This window comes from Antrostomus carolinensis, unplaced genomic scaffold, assembly GCF_000700745.2.
Source record: "Antrostomus carolinensis isolate BGI_N321 unplaced genomic scaffold, ASM70074v2 scaffold42438, whole genome shotgun sequence".
NCBI classification, from domain to species: domain Eukaryota; kingdom Metazoa; phylum Chordata; class Aves; order Caprimulgiformes; family Caprimulgidae; genus Antrostomus; species Antrostomus carolinensis.
In genome coordinates this window covers 1-20,442 of record NW_010333153.1, presented here as the reverse complement: position 1 = coordinate 20,442, position 20,442 = coordinate 1, and the positions used below count along the sequence as shown (strand labels likewise).

At 38.1% G+C, this 20,442-nt stretch overlaps 1 protein-coding gene across 1 annotated transcript; it reads right to left on the bottom strand.

The window, feature by feature from the left end:
- Window positions 1-1,425: 1,425 nt before the first annotated feature.
- Window positions 1,426-20,205, bottom strand: HNRNPLL (heterogeneous nuclear ribonucleoprotein L like; the record flags this gene model as incomplete). Its single annotated transcript, XM_010173776.1, has 11 exons — window positions 20,091-20,205; window positions 18,474-18,711; window positions 12,507-12,592; window positions 10,106-10,202; window positions 9,945-10,017; window positions 5,945-6,016; window positions 4,069-4,286; window positions 3,787-3,908; window positions 2,640-2,841; window positions 1,642-1,699; window positions 1,426-1,524 (listed from the first exon to the last, which is right to left on the bottom strand). Coding segments are annotated over exons 2-11 (1,258 nt in total), but the record flags the coding sequence as incomplete, so codon positions are not given.
- Between the last annotated feature and the right edge of the window lie 237 nt (window positions 20,206-20,442).

The following is a 20,442-nucleotide window of genomic DNA, read 5'->3' as shown; positions in this document are numbered from 1 at the left end:
AGCTCACAACATTCTATGATTCTATGATTATCGCTGCTTCTTTTCCTAGCTGAACCATTTATAAAAGCAGTATTTAACAGGCAATTTCAAAGGCAAAAGGCACAGATTAACAATTTCAAGACTTTGAATGTGGCATTTCTATTAGAAACAGAGTGGCACTGGACAGTATTTACAAGAGTTTAACTGAGAAAAGCATAGCAGATGTCCAGCACACCCTCCAGGCCTCTCCAGAAAGCAAAGCATAAAACAACCCCCCCCTCTATTTGGAAAGGCTGCCAAGACCATGGATGGCAGCACACATTTGCCTCTCAGGTAATGAAAGATACGTCCTCCTGGTTCAGTCAGCCTTAGACAATCTTATTATAGCAAGTCTTAACCATCAGTCTTGGTTTTAAAATACTGTCTTTTCCTGTGATAGCTATATTTGATTATACATTAGGGTTTGCTTTTTTTCATGCTGAAAGAGTAAGTTCTTCTGCTGTTATCACCTCTCCAAACTGAGATAAATCTCAAATTGTAAACAGTATGTTATCAATAATACCTTAAAATACACCCTGCCCCAAAGGAATCTCAGTCCATTACTGAAAAGGTGGATAAAAGGGAAGGAGGAGGAAGGAAAGATTTAAACTGTTAACACTTGACAGGGAAACAAATTCATAATAGTTTGGAGAAGGTAATTTAAAATAATGTTAGACACTAGGCTGGATTTAAAGTTATGTCTGTGAACACCCAGAAAAATTCCATTTAATCCAGCAAACTATATTAATTGTCCAGTGCAGACCTGGCCTATTTTATACTTGTTTGACAGATGAACTCCCTTTCCATTCTTACTACTTTGGAGCTAAACTCAGCTTGGCCTCACAATTTCTGATCTGAAAGAGAACCCATACAGGAGTAGTTAATTCAGAGCTGTGTAACTTAAAGAATGTTCTGCCCAAAGATATTGCAGATTTCTCTGTGTTTATTAGGAAAGACATAAAAAGCTTCAGTAAGACTTTATCCATTAGGCTTGATTTTGATGACAGTAGATTTTAACACTTTTCCTGCCTGCCTGGTTTTTTTTAATCCCAAACCAATTTTTTTTTTCCATGTTTCCATAACTTTAAAGTTGCAGAGCATATTTTGAGTTCTATAGGTTGACTCAAAAACTAGAGTGCCACTTAAACAGAAACTAATGGAACCTAAACTACAGATTAAATATTGTAATATATATAGCATTTGTATACTGTAATATATATAGCACTTTATAAGTGTGCATGTGTGTATAAATAAAAACCAGCATATATATATATATATAAAATAAGAATGATGTAGTTTTTAGCTGCAGAGTGAGCTGTTAAAGCCTCACCTTTTACAAAGGCAGTATCAACATGAAAGAAAACAAGGCAAATATTTCTAGCAGTAAGATCAGTAAAATTTACTTACTTGGGACTCTTATCTGGTAGTGATTAAGTACAGTGAGAGCTTCTACTGCATCTGTCTTACATTCCCATTCCAACAGACCAGACAGTGTTTTGGCAGAAGCTGTCAAAACGAGAAATAAAAAAGGGAAGGAGGAGATAAGTAAAGTCTCCTGACCGTGTATGCTCTTATCAAAACTGGGATTGAAGGAACTCCCCAGACAGGTCAAAGTTTACTTACGTTTTGGATCAAACACTTTGTATTTAATAAAGCTGAGAACTTCATGATCCTCACATAACTGTCACAAAAATAAAATAAGAGGTAAAACTCCAGTAAAAATACACATAAACACATTAGCAAAGTTCCCAAATTTCTGGAAGAGAAACACAGAAAGGAAAATATTGACTCTTTAAGAGAGCTTCCAAGAATTTATGACAAATTGTTATTTTAAAAATAGGTTTAGATTGGTAATGCTTTAGAATAGCATTCTACAGTATGCAAAACAAGGCTCCTATATCTGTGCTGTCCCATGAAAAATATGATTTTATAAGCAAAAAAATTGTTAAGAGCATTGGTATCACTACCACCTCAAACAAGATATTTAAATAAAAACAAGTGGGGTTTTTTGACATTTCCCCTTCAGTATAGTAGCTCAGAAGTTGTACATACAAGCACATCACTCATGAACCAGAATTAATTTTCAGACAGAGCTTGAAAAAAAATATTTTTATTGAACTGAAAAAGGACTCACTGAACTGTCATCAGTTTTAGCACTTGAGAGGTCCAGTATTGCATGTTTTAAACATCCAAAGCTCATTTAAGACTCAACTGTTCCAGGTGCTTACTTCTCTACATTCTGAAACACCCCAGCAATCATTACAGTAAGCATCTCAGGGGGTCAGTTCATCTTTTGCAAATTGCAGTCCTGAATTTCCCTGTGTTTGGCTTTGTGTGAGTCTTTTCCCCTCCCTCCACAAAAACCATGTTAAGGTTCTCATTTCCAAGATCTTGTTTCTCACATAAAAAAAAAAGAATTTAAAAAGAAGAAAAAAAAAAAAAAGGAATTGTGAAAATATAGCAGCTTCTATACAAAGAGGCTACAAACCTATTTTAAAAACCAATTCTCTTCCAGTTGCTATGCTGTAATTATCCCAGTTAATTCCTTTTGTAAGCAGCACTGTGTAAAGCTAGGATAGAACTCCAAAGCACTACATGTCACAGTCATTTCAACTGCCTACCTTTACAAATGTTTCTTCAGTTACGCACAGGGGAACATTGTAATAATGCAGCACGCAAGAGGGTGGTTGGATGATGTTCTTAGATGCTTGGCCAGCACTGGTGAAGCGATTATTCTTACTCATTGCAAAATCCTTGTAACTACTCGTGCCATCCTCCAGTTCAAATATCTGGCTTGGAACTACTGAATGTTGCTTGGAAACACTGAGATTTAAGGAGACAGATAGATATATATAAAAATTAAAGTTTCTTAAATAAGACTTGCATACTTTGCACACAGATTATTGATCTAACCACGTGATAGTTTCACTGGGCTGGCCCTTGGCCAGCAGCCCACACAGCCATTCACCCACTGCCCCCCACCCCCAGAGGATAGGGGAGAGGACTGGGGCAAGGGTAAGGAGGCTTGTAGGGTGAGATAAGAACAGTTTAATAATAGAAATAGAAGAAAACTTAAAATACTGATATTAAAATAGTAGTGATAATAATAACAGTAACAAAATATGAAAATGAGTGATACCCAGTGCAACTGCTCACCACCCACTGACCGAGCCCGGCCTGTTCCCAGATCACGATCCCGGAGGAGCGACAATCCCGACCCGAAACCGCAATCCCGGGAGAGCCAGAGCCCGAGCGAAAGCCAGAGAGAGCAAGAGAGGGAGAGCCCCTCACTAATGTACTGGACATGACGTGGTATGATACGGAATATCTCATTGGCACATCCAAATCTCACTTTAGCTTTTTAATGTAAATATTCCTCACCCCCTTAGATCTTGCACTTGCAGACTAACAAAACACAAAGTCCTTCACTCCCAGTGACAAAAATGCAAACACTGGTGTGTTCTCAGTGTCTCTCTCATAACAAATCCCAGCTGAAACCAAAACACAGCACTATTCTAGCTACTAACAAGAAACCCAACTCTGGTCTGGCTAAAAACCAGGACAAACCAGAACAGAGCTGACATTTTTTTTTACAACATTTTTTGGATCTGACACCTTCCTTAAAAAAAAGTAGAATGCCTGGGTAAGACACATAAGGGAATAGTTTATTAACAGCCAATCCATGTAATGCCCATATGTCCACTGTCCATTTGCAACCTCATTTCATCTGCCCACTGGTAAACTATTAACCTGATAAAACATATTTACCAGACATTAAGTCTCTTTCCAAATAACTTGACATTGTTGAGATGTGTGACAGCTCTTTCCACAGCATACTCATCACCCATTTCAACTAGTGCTGTGCCTGGAATAGTCTTCATAAATTTCACCTAAGTTAGATAAGGGAAAAAAATGACATTGCAACAAACAGTCCAACCAAGAGTTTTACAAATTATTAGGAAATATTTGTAAACCATATCAGCCAGGCTTTTTCCAAAACAATTAATATGACTATAGAAGTTTCCAAGTTTCTAATAAATCATGCCTTACCTTCTCAATGTTTCCATACAAGCAGAACAGGTTGAAGACCCTTGAACAGTTCATCTTTAGCTGATGCAACCCACTAACCATGACAACTGACCCAGAAGGATTTCCACCATGCATGTAAGAGGAGGATGCCTGGGGCAATGGATAAGCAACAAGTTCTGGAGTGTCCCGAGATCCCATTCGGTACCGGCTCGGCAAGGGCAACAAAGGACCATGTGACCCTAAAGAGATGAAAGAACATGCTTTCATGTTGTTTGAAACAAGTTTCATTACTTAATCATGCATTAAAGCCCAGATATGCAATGCATATTTAAAAGATGGAGGGAACAATGTTACAGCAGCTTCCATTAATTCTTTTTACAATTAAAAAAACCCAAAACAAAAAAAAAAACACTTTAATGTTTCAAGTCTCTTCTTGGATTACCAGACAAAAAGAAAGGAACTGTTTCATGGAATTATTTTTATACACAAATGAAAAAAAAGGTATTTTAGTAATTATAAAAATAGTATCTTCCCTGCACCAGACAAAATATAAACCTATCAGAAGAAATATTTAAAATAAAATTGCCATGCCTACTTATAGGGCTACATGACACCAAGAAAGAATATTACAAAGTAGGGAAAACAAACCAAAAGGAGCGAACTCTTAGCCAGAGGTCAGGAGAGATGATACAGCTCTTTTCCAGAGACAAGAGATTAAGTCAGAAGACTGCCTTTCTACAAACAGCTCATTTGAAAGAAGCAGGAATACTTAAACCCCTGTATTAATGCAAAATGAACCTGTCCTATTTTCCACTACAGCTAAAGTGACAAGTTCATTGAAATAAATAATTAAGGGGGGGGAGGTATTGTTTTGTTTATTTGTTTATTTAATGAAGAGACATTACTAGCATGCAATAATTCTGTTTATAGAAAACATCAGTATTACGGACTAAGGAGAAGATCCCTGTTCTTCTGAGGCAAAAATAATGTGAAATTCACATAACCCAAGTATAAAAGGAACCCACTGTCATTTTTTCCCCAGCAAAAGCAGTGATGAGAAGGAGACAGCAGTATAGGAGGAGACAGCCACATTACTTAAGGTAGAAGGGTGTATCAGAAAAATGGAAAAAGAACATCAGTGAATACAGGGTGGAACTTGGAAATTCTGGAGATTTGAAGAACCTTTGGAAAAAGTAGGTAAAAGATCAACTACATTGTAAAATATCATAAATACTTTTGCAAAGAAAGAGGCAAGACAAATCACACTGCATCTGACAGTTAAGAGGGTAAATAACTAGAAAAGTCACATCTAACTGGGAACACTAGTTTCTCAACCCTCAGGTCTCAGTCCAACACGTGAAAGTGACAGCAGATCCTCCATTTACAGATAGCACTCATAACAACTGGCACTTTTATAGCACCAATTCCAAAACATCATTTTTTTTAGTCACATAGCTATACCTTTTCAGAATTAGCTAAATTAGAAGAAATGCAAAGCCTGCAATTCTCAGCTTTGCATGCAAGAACATCAGAGAGCTCTGTTACATCAAACCATTGATTAAACTATGTTGCCATTTTCTAGAAGAAAACTGCTTTCCCAGTACAGATGTCATTTTCCATCCATTGCTAGGGTGATGGCAACTGAAAGGAAACATTCTTCCAAGGAGTAAATTTGAAGAGCTGATGCCCTCCATGAAAGGAAGAGGTATGACAATAAATGCACACAGGTTTCAGAGAATCTCTAGCATTTCAGAACATGGACTGACGGCCCCGCACATGCAGCACAATAATGGACTACTCTTGCTGTAGGGGTCTACAGTTAAGCATTGATTGAATATTTAGAATTCCACATAATACATAAAGAAATTATAACCACGTGTCATCCTATGTTACTTACCATAACCATCATGTCTAAATGATGATGGGTGCTCTCCCAAAATAGCTTGTCTCTGGCGGCCCTTCCCTCTGTCTAACATGGGGGAAGGGAAAGAAAACAGTTTAGTACACACAACTATGCACTTGACTTCTCCAGTTAAGATACAAAGCTTCTAGTTAAGAAGCAAAAAAAGTAATTTGAATCCTTGTTAATTTTATAAACGATTTCTCATTCATTATATGTCTAAAATCACAAGCTGTAACCCTGGGACACCAAAATTAAAAGATTGCCAGCTGTGTAACAAATTGCACTTGAGTTGATTGGGGACAGTGGCCAATGAGGAGGTGCAGACATTTAAAGTTTATGGAAATACCCAATAGTTTTCCTAAACAGACACCACACATTAGCATAGATAACACCATACAGCAGGATTTACCTATGTGTCTCTTAAAACAAATTGGAAATGCAGTACTTTTGAAAGACAGTACCTGAATCATAATATTAGCTTCAACAGCAACACATTTTCAAAGTGGGCTTCTTTCAAGAAGTTTCAGCATAAGCCAACAACAACCTGTATTACATGGTTTCATAATCAGTAAACAGAGAGCATTACATATGTGTACATATATATTTACAGAACACCTACTGATTTATGGGCGTGCTGAAAGGATTGTACATTATTGCATTATCAGCAGCACCCAACAGTTCAATTGAAGAAAAACATATGCACTTAAACAACGGTCAATCCTTTAAGAAAACCCAGTTCTCTAGGATATAAAGTTAAGCAAGGGGTCTACATTACTGGAGGAAAGCAGTGCATCAAAGCCAAAGCTGTATTTTCTAATCAGATCCATGCTGCATGACAAAGAAAATCTAAACTTCCAGATTCCTTTGTGGTAAGCAACAATTGATTCCTCACATTTAAAAAAGCCACATTGAAAAGATGGGGCGAGACATTTATCAGTGTACAACAGTTCCCAACAAATTTAAAATATGACTGCTGAAAATGGCAACTCCAGACCAAGGCAGCTGGAGGTATTTCCCCTCAAAAAACAGGAACTATTCGCATTAGACAACACAACAGTGGGAGATGAAAACACATGTGCCCTTTCTGCTCAGGATTTTGAGGACAGATTCCAAGTGACATATTTACTTTGGCAATAAAGCCTGAAGAGAGAACAGCACTGAATGTGCCTTCAAATATATAGAAGAAAGATTACTTCTGTCAAGTTTTGTTTTTCCATTCCCCTTTCAGAGTAACAGCTCTGATTCTTGGCTCTAGAAAGCAAATGGGCAGTCATATCAAGTATTTTGAGCATTTAAACTGTATACTGTAATCATCTTTCAGAAAAATCAAGTTTATAATTCCAGTCTGTGGAGCTAAATCCTTTGAAACTGCACACAGTAATAAAGGACTATATTCTTCAAATAAAGAATTCTGGAAGAACACAGTTTGACAAATATTTCCTCCTCGTGATGGTGTAAGTCCACTGCTCTCTCCTTGCCCCATACTTGTTCCTCGCTTGAACAAAGTCCCTGAATTGTGCCAGTACAAATACCTGTGCAAACAGGCACTGAAACATGAGAACTGATCTGTGTTAAAAATAATTCTGAAAGGAAAGACTCTTTATAATCTTAGTTTAAGTTTGGGGTTTTTGTTTTGTTTTTAAATCAGGTACTTGAGTCACTGTGTATCCTGGTATTACCACCAAAAGAAATACTCCAAACTACAGTTTGAACTTGCTGGCTGAAAGCAAGTAGAATACTAAAAGTGAGGAGGTTTTTTTTTGTGTAATCTAATGCAATGTGTGTTCATAGCAGCAGGCACTTGTTAGGAAGTTGGCTGAAGTGGAGAAACACTATGGGGAAGTCTGTAATTTGTTACCATAAAGAACTAAAAATAGTTCTTAAAAAAAAAAAATCATTAGCAAAATGAATTTCCTTTTTAAGATTTGAGAGGGGGGCATGAAATCTTGAAAGAATGTATCAGCATACTTGTCCTCAGAATGAAATTCCTTTGAGCTAAGATCTTGTTTGTTGCAGTCAGATCTCTACAGTTCGGGTCACATTAAGTTCAAAAATCAACACTGCTGCAAGAGTAAGCTGAAACACAAAAATAAAAACTCTCTCTCTCTCAAAAAAGGTCCTGGATTACTTTATGGGCAAAACTGCCCTAGATACCTGCTTTCTCAAGTACATTTCCGTGTTCATTCAACAATTTATATTCCCTTTTTCTAGATAAATGGATGTGGGCCACAATAAATGAAAAATCATGTTCTATAGAATATAGCATGATATATAGATATATATAATACAAGTCACATCTTTTTCCTCTTACATGTAGTGGAGTGATATGTAGAAAATAGAGACAAGGCTATCAAAGTAACAAAAGGCAAACAAAAGAGTAGAGTGAGAGTTCTTGAGAAAGAACAAGCCATACCTATCCTATTTTCATTTTCCACTGTTTCCTCCAGCTTGGGGAACATTTAGTTCATACAGTCATATCTATCTGTAGACCAATTACATAATGTAATTAGATGCACAACATCACAAGTCAGCCTTCAAACAGCGTAATGATCAAAAGACAGGAGGGTCAAATTAAACCTCTAGATTTTTTTTCTTGCTCTTGAGTTTATTAAAAATCCCTTTTTTAAACTCAGGAATTTGAGGAAAAAAAAAATTGAATCCTGATACAAATAGTCATAATCCACAAGCTGCAACCAATACTGTAGCTCCCTTGTTAACTTTTTACAAGAACTTCATTTTGAAAATTCAAGTCCTAAGTTTTTAGTTGTACAACAGTTTTACAAGCCCAGCGTCTCTGCACGGTTACCTTGAAAGTGCATGTCACTTGAGATGGCCGAAGCCCTGGTTCTCATATAGCTTTTGCTAAGTAGATACTCTATCTACTCTATACACATTGTCTTCACTTTTCTAACTTTACATTGCACACATTATTGTACATAAGTTACTGAACACTGCACTCAATAGTTACAATTTTTCTTTTTCTTTTTTAAATAAACACTTTACAGGAGTTAGGCTACACAGCAGTTTGTCTTTACATAATATAGTTGCAGTTTCAACTGACATGAGTTAAGCTCTGGTTATTTTTACAGCTCAGTACTTAAGAGACAGTATGCCTGTACCCATTATGAATCTCCCTATTTTAATACTTAAATATAACTGAGGGGACCTATCTCATATTGCACTGCTCAGTTCCAACTATCTACAGGTAAGGATTAAACTTCCCTACTACTAGACAATATTTACACTGTTAAGACTGAATGCAACTCTCACATACAGCAAGTAATAAATAGATTACAACGTCAATGATCAATCAACAAGAGAGGTTCTTAATTTTGGAGGTTCTCAATCTTTCAGCTGTAATTTTAAGGGAAGTAAGACCAGCATACATACAAACTTTAACAGAATGGGTACAGTCTATCATGTTATTCATCCCATACAAAACTGAAGTACTGAAAGTGTCCTCCTTTAAAAACTTGTGGTGGTGGTGCATGCAGTATGCAGACAAGGTGAATTGCAAGTCTGAGGTTTTTTTTTCAGAGGGTTTTTTTGTTTGTTTGTTTGTTGCTGATGCCGATGTGGTGCATGATGAAGTGTAGAGTCAGCCTGCTGAAGTCGTCTATCCTTCTTAATGCCTTGTCCAACATAGGGGAAAAGGAGTCCTTTCGAAGGAGAAGCAGTGTGCAAGTTTGTAGTTTGTAAGGAATAGTCTGTACCAGGTTTCCTCTCCTCCAAAGAGAGAGAGCTGCTTGGAGAAATGCAAGTCCTTGAGAACTGCGAAGGTGCTTGCAGGTGTGGGCTCCTTGTTGAACTAAGTGGCTCAAGCACACGGCAGTAGGGGGAACTAAGGCTCAGGGTTACTTTCCTGGCTTGGGAACACAGCCTTCAGCAGCACTGGCTTGCTTTGAAATGACTATTGCCATACAGCCTGACCACATATAAAGGATTGTCATTAGTACAAATCAAACATCTACAGCGATAACGTACGAAAACCTACCTCGTCGGCCCAGATAGGGTTTAGTGTAGTCCCAACTATCGTTGTCGTTTCTAATGACATTGAGTCGAGTCGGCTGTTCAAATAAAGTAAAAATGAAACAGGTTAAGTCTTGATCATATTTATTTTTCCAGTTAAATTAAAAGACAAGGTCCAAGCATTACCCTTGCATATTCAATTTTTAGTGTGCAGCATCCTGCATAGATATCTGCTCCGTTGAGTGCAGCCTTTGCCTTCTGGGCACAAAACACCGATTCAAACATAGACATCACGTTAAGGATTTTTTACTCCAGGTGTCTCACTCGTGTCCCTTTCTTCTGATATGGCTTTATTTTTGTAGCCTGCAGGTTATTTCACTATTGCCTACCTTACAAGAACTCTATACAGACTTTAATATAAAATTACCAACAATTTATGTTAAGCATCTGGTTTTGAGATGTAAGCAGCATGTGATGAGACCATTCATACTAAATTCTTCAGTGTGGATTATTTGGATTATACACAATAGACATTGTTTATGCTCTGAGCTTATGCCATTTGGAAGGGGATATTCTGGTGGATTTAATTTTCATCAGAGGACATAGAAAGCTACCAGCAAGCCTAGAGAATATTTGAAGGGAAAGTTCAAGCTGCATTATTTGTGAAGGGATCAGAGCTTGGAGGTGAGAAGGAGTGACTTAAGACAATGCATCCTTTCTCACAGGTGACATTAGCTAGAGAGTTGTGGGTAAGGAGAACATGAACTCAGCAGTTACTTTACAATGAAAAGAACTAAGAAGGAGTATGCCCTTTTTAGCTTGTTAGCCAAATAAAACTGCAGAACTAAGAGATACTTTGAATGAAAAAATAATCATCTTGTATCAAAAAATGCAACAAGCAGATTGCTTTAAATCCACTGCTCAAGGCTGATGCATGTACCAGGCTCCAACATGTAGGTTATTTCATATCTTCTGCACACTGCAAAATTAGTTCTATGACTAGCAAAAAAAAAATAAAAATGTACCTGAGCCTTGGTGCATGGCAATCCATGAGCTCATACATACTCAGTAACTTATGGTGTCAGAAAGCCTGAACCTTGGTGCAGATCAGACATTTTGTGCCATCCTTTGATATAACTTATTGACATTTTAGAAGTAGTCTGTATCAACAGCATATCCCTTGTGTTTTAACACATTCCTGCAGCCCAACTTCCTCCATGTTGATGTAGGTTCACTGTGGAATTTAAGAGTGGAAAAAGTTAAGCTTTACAGACCTCTAAGAAATTGTTTGACACTGGCTAAAACTGGGGGAGCACATCTGCAAAAGTAATGGGTACTGCAATTAGCATTGAAATGTAACTCAATTTTTGAACTTTTCAGACAAGGCTTGTCTCAAAGCTCACTATTCCCCTTCCCCCGTGAACTGTTTACCTATTACTGCTGCATTCCTTTGCTCATATTTGTGAGTTTTCTTTCAATTGCTGGTTTTGTTTTCAATAAAAGTCATGTTGCAGAATTTAATTCAAAGGACAGAAGTACGGTAGTTTCATTGAAATGTAACTCAATGTGTATGAGTATGTTGCAGGATTCCCCCCACACCTTCCCTAATCTTTCACAAAATGCAGAATAATCCCCAACTGTACAAGTTATCTGACCCAGACAACACTGCTTACCACAGTCTTGACACACTATCATAGTAAGTCAAACTACTGTCTGTTGGGACACACAGTTTAAGCCTTTGACATAGATAAATAGCAATTAGTTTGGTTTTTATGGAAGTATGGTAATTCTTTTTGCCTGGCAAATCATCAATACAGCCACCAGTTAAGTCATACATAAGTGACCCACTAATAAAGCCTGCCACATCAGTAGCATCTGAAATCATAGAAGGATTTCTGAGAATTTGGTACAATTTTGTCCAGAAACATCTCAGAAGTGGATGGTAATCAGTCTCTAGGAAGAGAGCTATCAGAGTTTTATAAACTAAGGCGTAATCCTATCAGACTTTGGACTCTGCAAACCACAGTAACACATTAACAACTCTGAACATTCATCCCGTGTACAACTTAACGCTACAAATAGAGTAAACAGTAGGATAACAGAGCAGGGAATTTCCTCAACACATGATAAACAGGTCAAAGAGGGCTCAATTGGTCTTGTGCCTTACTAAAGTCAGAAGAGAAAGGCAAGCAGTATATATTAGAACTATTTTAGAAGAGTCTGAAGAAGTCAAACTGCACCTCTGCAATCCCTTACCCATTTCTCAAGTATCAACATAGGTAGAAGCCATGGAACTTTTGTGTATAATGTGTTGTTAAATCTCTGACATTTCATGTCTGCAATTATTAGCCTTAGGGCCACCTATAAACACAGTTACCAAGATTATTGTTGACACTGTCATTTTCCTATAAAAATGAAATGTGTAAGTGCTATTTTGTCTTATAGACATATAGAAATTACCATGTCTCAGAGAGAATTAAAAAATAATCTGGCCTCAAAATTATACAGTATTTTTCGGACATCCTCATGTTAAATCTCATCATCAGTCAAGAACCTACAGCAAAAAAGTTACACTCAAAAAGGATATTCAACCATAGCTTGTATTCCATTTCTCTTGAATATAACAATGCGCTGAACTTTTCCAACAGGGTTGCACACAGTATACAAGACATCCTAAGGAAGAAGAAAACAGTATTTTAGACAGATGTGAAATTTCAAACACTTTAGGTCCATGAAACATTTTCTTGCATTGGTATTTAAAAGCCAAAGAGCAAAGAAAAGGCTTGTTAACTTTTCATTTATAATTTTCCCTCTACAATTTATACATTCAGGTTTAGCATTTTTGTTGATTAATACAGTATAGGCAGTCAAATCTGAAAAACAGCAAAAAACTTCTATAAGAAATACTCATGCAAACATTAGTTTAACAAGTATCTTCAACTGTGTTAAAATCCAGTAACTGCATCCATATCTCAAGCTGTGCTCTCTTAAGCGTGCACTGCAGGAGCTTTAGCAAGGCAAAGAGAGACAAAGTGACACTATAGTTATCATACATTTCATCTCCTAAGATCTGAGCAGCTGAGGGCTTTTTTTAAATTTTTCATGTTTATTTTCATAAGAGTAACTGGGGATAGTCCATGATGTAAGCTTAGGTAGCTCATCAAAAGGAGAATTTCAACTGTATTCACCTGAATCAAAGACACTAAGTGGTTGCTGCGCTTCTCCACTTAAGGCAGAGAAAACTCCCGACAGGAAACACTGGATTCATGCAAACTCATTGTTAATACTCTGCTTTCACCAGCATTTGTCTATATTACAAGGAACCAATAAAATTCAAAACCATCTTCAGTGCTGCAGAGGTGCCAAACAGTAAGGAGAAAAGCTCGCCTTACTGCACATCAGGCCAGGCTTATGATGTGGTGTTAGGAGTATCTCAAACAACAGTGGGTTACACGTAACAACTCAGACATCATGGGACCAGGAACTAGACTCTAGCTTCAGTCTGGCCAAGGAAAATAAGTTTATTTTAGAGTGATTATACACCCATACTCAGAATTCCCAAGACTCAGGCTTGAGAACCTGAACAAACAGGGACTGTGAGGTATTGAAACAATTCACCTGCTGTATCATGTTTAAACAGCTGAAAGCACATAAGCTTTACTAGACAGCCAGTTTCACAGCTCAACCTAGCAGGCAAAGGCACTGGCATCTGGGTGAAACACTTTACCACGACTTATTTTTCCTTTTTTTTCTTTGTATCTAAACCAAATACTTCCAAAATGCTCATTCTAAGATCTTTGTGTACATCTTCAGGTTTAGTTGGGGGTCAAGAAGGAGAAGGGAGGAAGGAAGTAGGTATAGTATTTATTATTAAGTTCTGCAAGAATAGCAGAGCAATTGGGAGGCAAAGGGGTGAGGGGCTTGCTAGATTTCTTAAAAAAAAACCAACAAAACCAAAACACCAACAAACCCCAAACCACAAAAAATAAACCCCAAAACAAACAAAAAAGCCCCCCAAACCAAAACCACACACCACACTCCCCCATATCCCCTCCCAGCCCCCAACAAGAAACTAGAAAAAGAGGATGTCTTATTGCTGGCTGCAGCTGCAGTGGTGTAACTCCTGGCTTACATAAAGTACCACAAGCTTTAATATATGGGCATATTACCACTAAAAAAAAACAAACAACAAGAAAACCCACAACAAACCAAAAACATTGTCCATGCTCAGGGGCCTTGCTCCAGACACTCCAGTGAGTGTTTTGCACAGCTAAATGAAGCAAGCAGAGGAGATTGTCAAACTTAAGATTTTCAGAAGATGGACAGATATTTTTTGAAAAGATTCAAGCAGCATGAACCCCTTAAAAATAAGATTTATGAGATAATTTGTAGGTATTAATTTCTATACACACTCAACAGCACAAACAGCTGCCCTCTGTCTCCTCTTGTTTGGGAGAAAAGAATCCTGAGAACTTTCCAGCACCAGACAACATTAATTTTCAGGCATATGACTTCCTTTCACAATTTGTCTCTCGAAAGATTTCTTCACAGTCACTTAATTTAAACAAAAAAGTTGTCTTTCAAAATGTAAGCTCTACTCAAAATGACATCAGTATTGTCAGCCAGCAGGCACGTACATAGCTTGATTTTTTTTAAAAATAATTCAGCTATTTTAGATTATCAAATCAATCAATTGATTCAAAAGATACAGTCACGTGGGATATATTAAATAAAAAATTAACACTGACAGTATATACATACTAGAGCATCATAAAAAGGAGGTGCAGCAACCTAATCTCAGAAGTTGTTGACAGTTAATTTTGAAGCATTTCAGTTACCACACCTTTATCCTGCGTGCACAGAAGGTTTAGAAGGTAAGTGAGGGCTAAGAGGCAAAAGCAGAGGTAGAGCTGAACAGACACTAACGACTCGAGCAACAGTCAGTTTGAGAAGGTCCCTTTGAACAAATTATCTGTTTACAGACAAATCCTTGACAAGGTTCTGCCCACAGATAAGGAAACTGGGAAACAGAACTTCAAAGACCTATATATGACACCTCAGGCAAAGCTTTTTCAAAACACCAACCTCCCATTACAAAGGGGTGCAAAGCAATTAGCAATTAAATAAACTTGCCCTTCTTGTCCTTTACTGCCACACCCTTCCCAAAAAATTCTTCAAGAAGCCGGTCACAATTGTAATGGAGGAAACATGCTGCAGCAAAATTTTAGAATAATTTACCTTCTTCCACAAGATGCCCTTGAGCAGACCAATTTCTCTGCAAAAACTGTATCTTGTTTTGAAATAAAAGCTTTTAAGAATTAATGGAACTGTTTATGACAGTTATTCAGACTTGCCATTTAAATCTGGTTGCAATTTTTCATCTATTTCACCTACCCGTAGTTCTTATTTAAGGAGAGAAAAGTGATGGAGAGGAGGAGGTGGTGTTGGGCTTTGTGGTTTTTTTGGGAGGTTTGTTTTTGTTTTTTTAAATAATGCAGACTTTGCCTGAGGCACTCTTAAGTCAACTGTTTCCTTAACCCATTGGCCAAGTGCAAAATTTTTATTTTTCTCATCACATTGCTAGCTATCCTGGGTACAACTGCTCCTCCCAGTTGCTATGACTACTTGTCTACACTATCTTCAGTGAGTTCTGATGCTTTGTCCGGGTTTTTAGCTGGGACAGAGCTGGGTTTCTTTTTAGTAGCTAGAATAGTGCCACATTTTGTTTTCAGCCTGGGATTTGTTATGAGAGAAACACTGAGAACATACCAGTGTTGGCATTTTTGTCGCTGGAAGTGAAGGACTTTTGCATTTTGCTAATCTACAAGTGCAAGATCTAAGGGGGGCAAGGAATATTTACATTAATAAGCTAAACTGGCCTTTCGATATACCAATGGGATATTCCATATCATATCATGTCCAGTACATTAGTGAGGGTCTCTCCCTCTCTGGCTCTCTCTGGCTTTCGCTCGGGCTCTGGCTCTCCCGGGATTGCGGTTTGGGTTCAGGTCGGGCTCGGTCAGTGGGTGGTGAGCAATTGCACTGTGTATCACTCATTTGCATATTGTCACTGTTATCATTATCACTACTATATTAATATTAGCATTATTTTAAGTTTTCTTTTATTTCTATTATTAAATTGTTCTTATCTCACCCTATGAGTCTCCTTCCCCTTTGCCTCAATCCTCTCCCCTATCCCTTGGGACTGGGGGGGCAGTGGATGAATGGTTGTGTTGGCTAAGTAGCTCTGGAAATCTCTCTGCTGCTAGTGCTTGTTGGTGTACTCCAAACGAACAGCTGAGGGCAGCAGGAAGGAAGAGGCTGCTTGTTCGCTTTCAAAAAGGAGCTACAGCACTAGAGGCTTCATCCTCAGAATTTCCACGAAACTCTCCTAGCCCAGAACAAAGCTTCAGTTCAAGAAGGACAGGGAACTGCTTGAGAGAGTCCAGCACAGAGCCACCAAGATGATGAAGGGAGTGGAGCATCTCCCTGCTGAGGAAAGGCTGAGGGAGCTGGGGCTCTTTAGCTTGGAGAAGAGGAGACTGAGGGGAGACCTCATTAATGTTTATAAATATGTTAAGGGGGAATGTCAGGAGGATGGAGCCAGGCTCTTCTCAGTGATGCCCAATGGTAGGACAAGGGGCAATGGGTGTGAGCTGGAACACAGGAGGTTCTGCTTAAACTTGAGAAGAAACTTCTTTCCAGTGAGGGTGCCAGAGCCCTGGGACAGGCTGCCCAGGGAGGGTGTGGAGTCTGCTTCTCTGGAGACATTCAAAACCCACCTGTACACCTTCCTGTGTGATCTCATTTAGGTTCCTGCTCTGGCAGGGGGGTTGGACTGGATGATCTTTTGAGGTCCCTTCCAATCCCTGACATTCTGTGATTCTGTGATTCTGTGACCACTCTCCTCAAGCATCTCCGTTCAACTCAGCTGCTCAGGCAAGCCAAAGTCAAAAATGCATGAATGAAACGTACTTTTGTATTATAGTCACGTGCAAAGAATACTTTAACTTAGTGGATTTGCTCACACAGCTCAAAGCAGGTACATTTTTAAACATTGATAAAAAAGCTCAAACCTTGCCATGCTTTTCTATAAAGAAAACTGACAGGAAATTAATCATCCACTAATGAACCAACAGGCAAAAACCTATCGATATTCACAATACAGTGAGACAAAAAGCATGATCTGGAACTGACTACTTGAAGTAATTTCAGGAATATTAAATTTCAGTCAATTTGCTAACATAATACATGGCACATTAAACAAAATTTAATACTTGCATTGAGTTATATGGTTCCACAAACCCAAATATTTTGATTGATCCATACTATCCTATATATTTCCCTAAGAACAAGCACCTTATGCACATATCACAATATTACAAGTCTGCTTAAAGCAGACTTTTAATTTTTTTCCCAAAAATATTTCTGTGCAATTCTATGTCTACTATAAAATCTCTATGAAAAATATAGGCATTCAATGCATGAAAAAACATGCATTCTTAAATACTAGCAAAAAATATCTGTATCATTAAAAAAAAACATGCACGTGTGCCATAAATAGATGGCAATAAATTAAGATGCAACTGTATATAAGGGGTGACTTGAAATACTGAAAAATAAAATTTAGCAGCCCAAATAAAAGTGAGGAAGATTCCATCAAACTGGAGTTGATCATCAACAGATGAAGGTTTCAACTTTCCACAAAGGAAATCATAGAATCACAGAATCATAGAATGGTTTGATTTGGAAGGGACCTTAAAGCTCATCCAGTTCCAACCCCCCTGCCAGCAGCAGGGACACCTTCCACTAGACCAGGTTGCTCAAAGCCTCATCCAACATGGCCTTCAACACTTCCAGGGAGGAGCAGCCACAGCTTCTCTGGCCAACCTGGGACACTGTCTGACCACCCTCACACCAAAGAATTTCTTCCTCACATCCCATCTCAATCTCCCCTCTTTTAGTTTCAAGCCATCACCCCTTGTTCTGTCACTCCCTGTCCTTGTCAGAAGTCGTTGCCGGCTCTTGTTGAACTTCTCATCCACCGTCACTCCCAAGTCCTTCTCTTTGGAGCTGGTCTCAAGCCACTCATCACCCAGCCTGTATTTACGTTAATACTTAAATATTAACATAATTGGAGTCCTTAAATACTTAAGAATGAAGGACCCCAATAAAATAACCCCTCCTACAGGAGGAATTACTTGCTATTTAAACATACACCACTCAGAGCCTAAAAGCTACGCAACATTCCCAATGTTGTGGCAACACATTTGGAAACATTTCAGAAGCATGTAGCAACTTCAACATTTCAAAACCCTGCCCACTGAAGTCTTGAAATGTATTACAAAACATCTGTACAATGAGACTGAATCATCTTAAAAAACCTTTTTTTCCAGAACATGCATGTTACTTACGTGAACATGGTGTAAAGCTGTCAGAGGTGAATTTAATTCCTGACTATTTTAACAAGTAGTACCCAATGGAAATAACATAACAGAGATTGCTGCTCTCTGCCTTTTATTATTGTATTTATAAAAAGAAAGAAGAAACATACCACTGTAATTGGGTAGAGAGGATTCTGGATTGACAACAGGAGAACTTTATTTCCACCAGATGGGTCATCAGTGTTCCCTGGCCGAGTAATCCTCTTACTTGTTGAGTAGTTGAAGAAGGCTTGCTGTCCAGCAATGTACACAGGTTCATCTGCTGCAAACATTACACATTTTTTCGCACTTTCTACATTTTCAAATTCCACCAGAGCCTGGCGCTTAAATGGCATCATCATGACATAGCTGGTGAGAGAAACATTACAGTAAGTTTTCCTATATGCTTACTCTGAACAACTCCAAAGTCCCATAACTGTCATACATGGTATGTTTTGGTTTTATTTTTAAAAAAACAATTCCTAACAAGGACATAAAAGAAAGGTAAGTCTCCCTGTGTGCGCTTCCCAAACCTCGTCAATGCATTTCTAAAGTGCTTGCACAAAACAAAGAAATGAAGCTATAAGTTAAATAAGTAATAAGCAGTTGTTTTCCTGAAAAAGTTTAATGCATAAAAACATCCAACCAATAAAACAAACAGTTCATCATTTGCTAACTTACTAGAACTACAATTAATGTTAAAAAAATGCCTTGTTAAAGCCATTTATGAGGTAAAGGATCAAAGTAAAGGCAAACTCTAAAACACCTTCGAAGCTGATACATTAAACATCTTTGCTGTTCATAGAATCATAGAATGGTTTGGATTGGAAGGGACCTTAAAGATCATCCAGTTCCAATCCCCCTGCCAGCAGCAGGGACACATTTCTGTTGCTAAGAAATTTAAAATACTGTTTTGGACACAAAACTGTCTTACAGGAAATAAATGGAAGTATTCTAGTTAGCCAAATTCAGGCACAGACAAACTCAAGAAGCTTTGTCAGCTGATTTAAGTTTTGAAAAAGTAAAACTCTCAGGCTATAATGCACCTGTTTGAATTCCCAAACAAGCTTGTGCTCGCTCAATTTTATTTATTTATTTATTTTAAGATACTTGTACAAGTATAATTCAATTATTTGAATATTAAGGCAGAGTAAAATACTACTGTGCTACTTGCGAAACCCTATTTAACTTCAATTCATGCATTTACTTGAAAATAGATGCATGTTTCCAAAAAAGAAGCACTCAAAACTCAGAATAAGGTAGTTCTACCCAGGCACCTTTCCTCTTTTGTCCACAGATCAGGAATCTTCAGGCTGTATGACCTTTGAAGGGGCTTCCTCTGGACAACCATCTCACTCTGCAGGTCCTACCGCATCGCAAGCACTCCTCCCATAGGAAACCACAGGAAAAAGCATCATCTGCTCTGTGGCACATCCTTATTTTTGGTATATTCACTTATATCAAGACAGCCACCCTGGTGCTGTTCTGCAATTCGGTTTAGCTACAGCTCATATGAAGGCCAGGACAAAGCTGTGCCACCAAAGCCTGATAGCAGCCACCAGGGCATGCAGACAGTGTAACTCTGCTTGACCAGAAACACAGAGTCTTCACACCGCTAGAAAATCTTTACTATCAACCAAGTTCTGGATTTCAAATGGCTATCATCATGTCCTTAAAGAGGTCCAGGAGACTTGTAAAATAAAGCTCCCAGCTTGTCCAGAGACATGACTTTATACTGCTTGACATACCATATGGTTCCAAACTTTTCAAGAGCTTCCACGAGATCTGCTTCCACAACCGATTCACACAGTCCTCGGACATGGACGACGGGAGAAACAGAGACTTTGTGGTGACTCCCCCCGGCATCCTAGCAACAAAATGACATTTTAAAATTCAACACAGAGCAAGGAATACTGCTATCATTAACTAAAATTAAATATTTGGTAGATACTACGCTGGGTCCAGAAGCAGCCATCTAAATGTAGAATTCAAGCATATTTTAAATAATTTAACTTTTCTTTCCAAACAGATTGCCAAGTTCAGTTGCTGAAGTCTACTTAAAATAAAAAGCTTTGCAGATTTAATTAATGTGTTTGCACA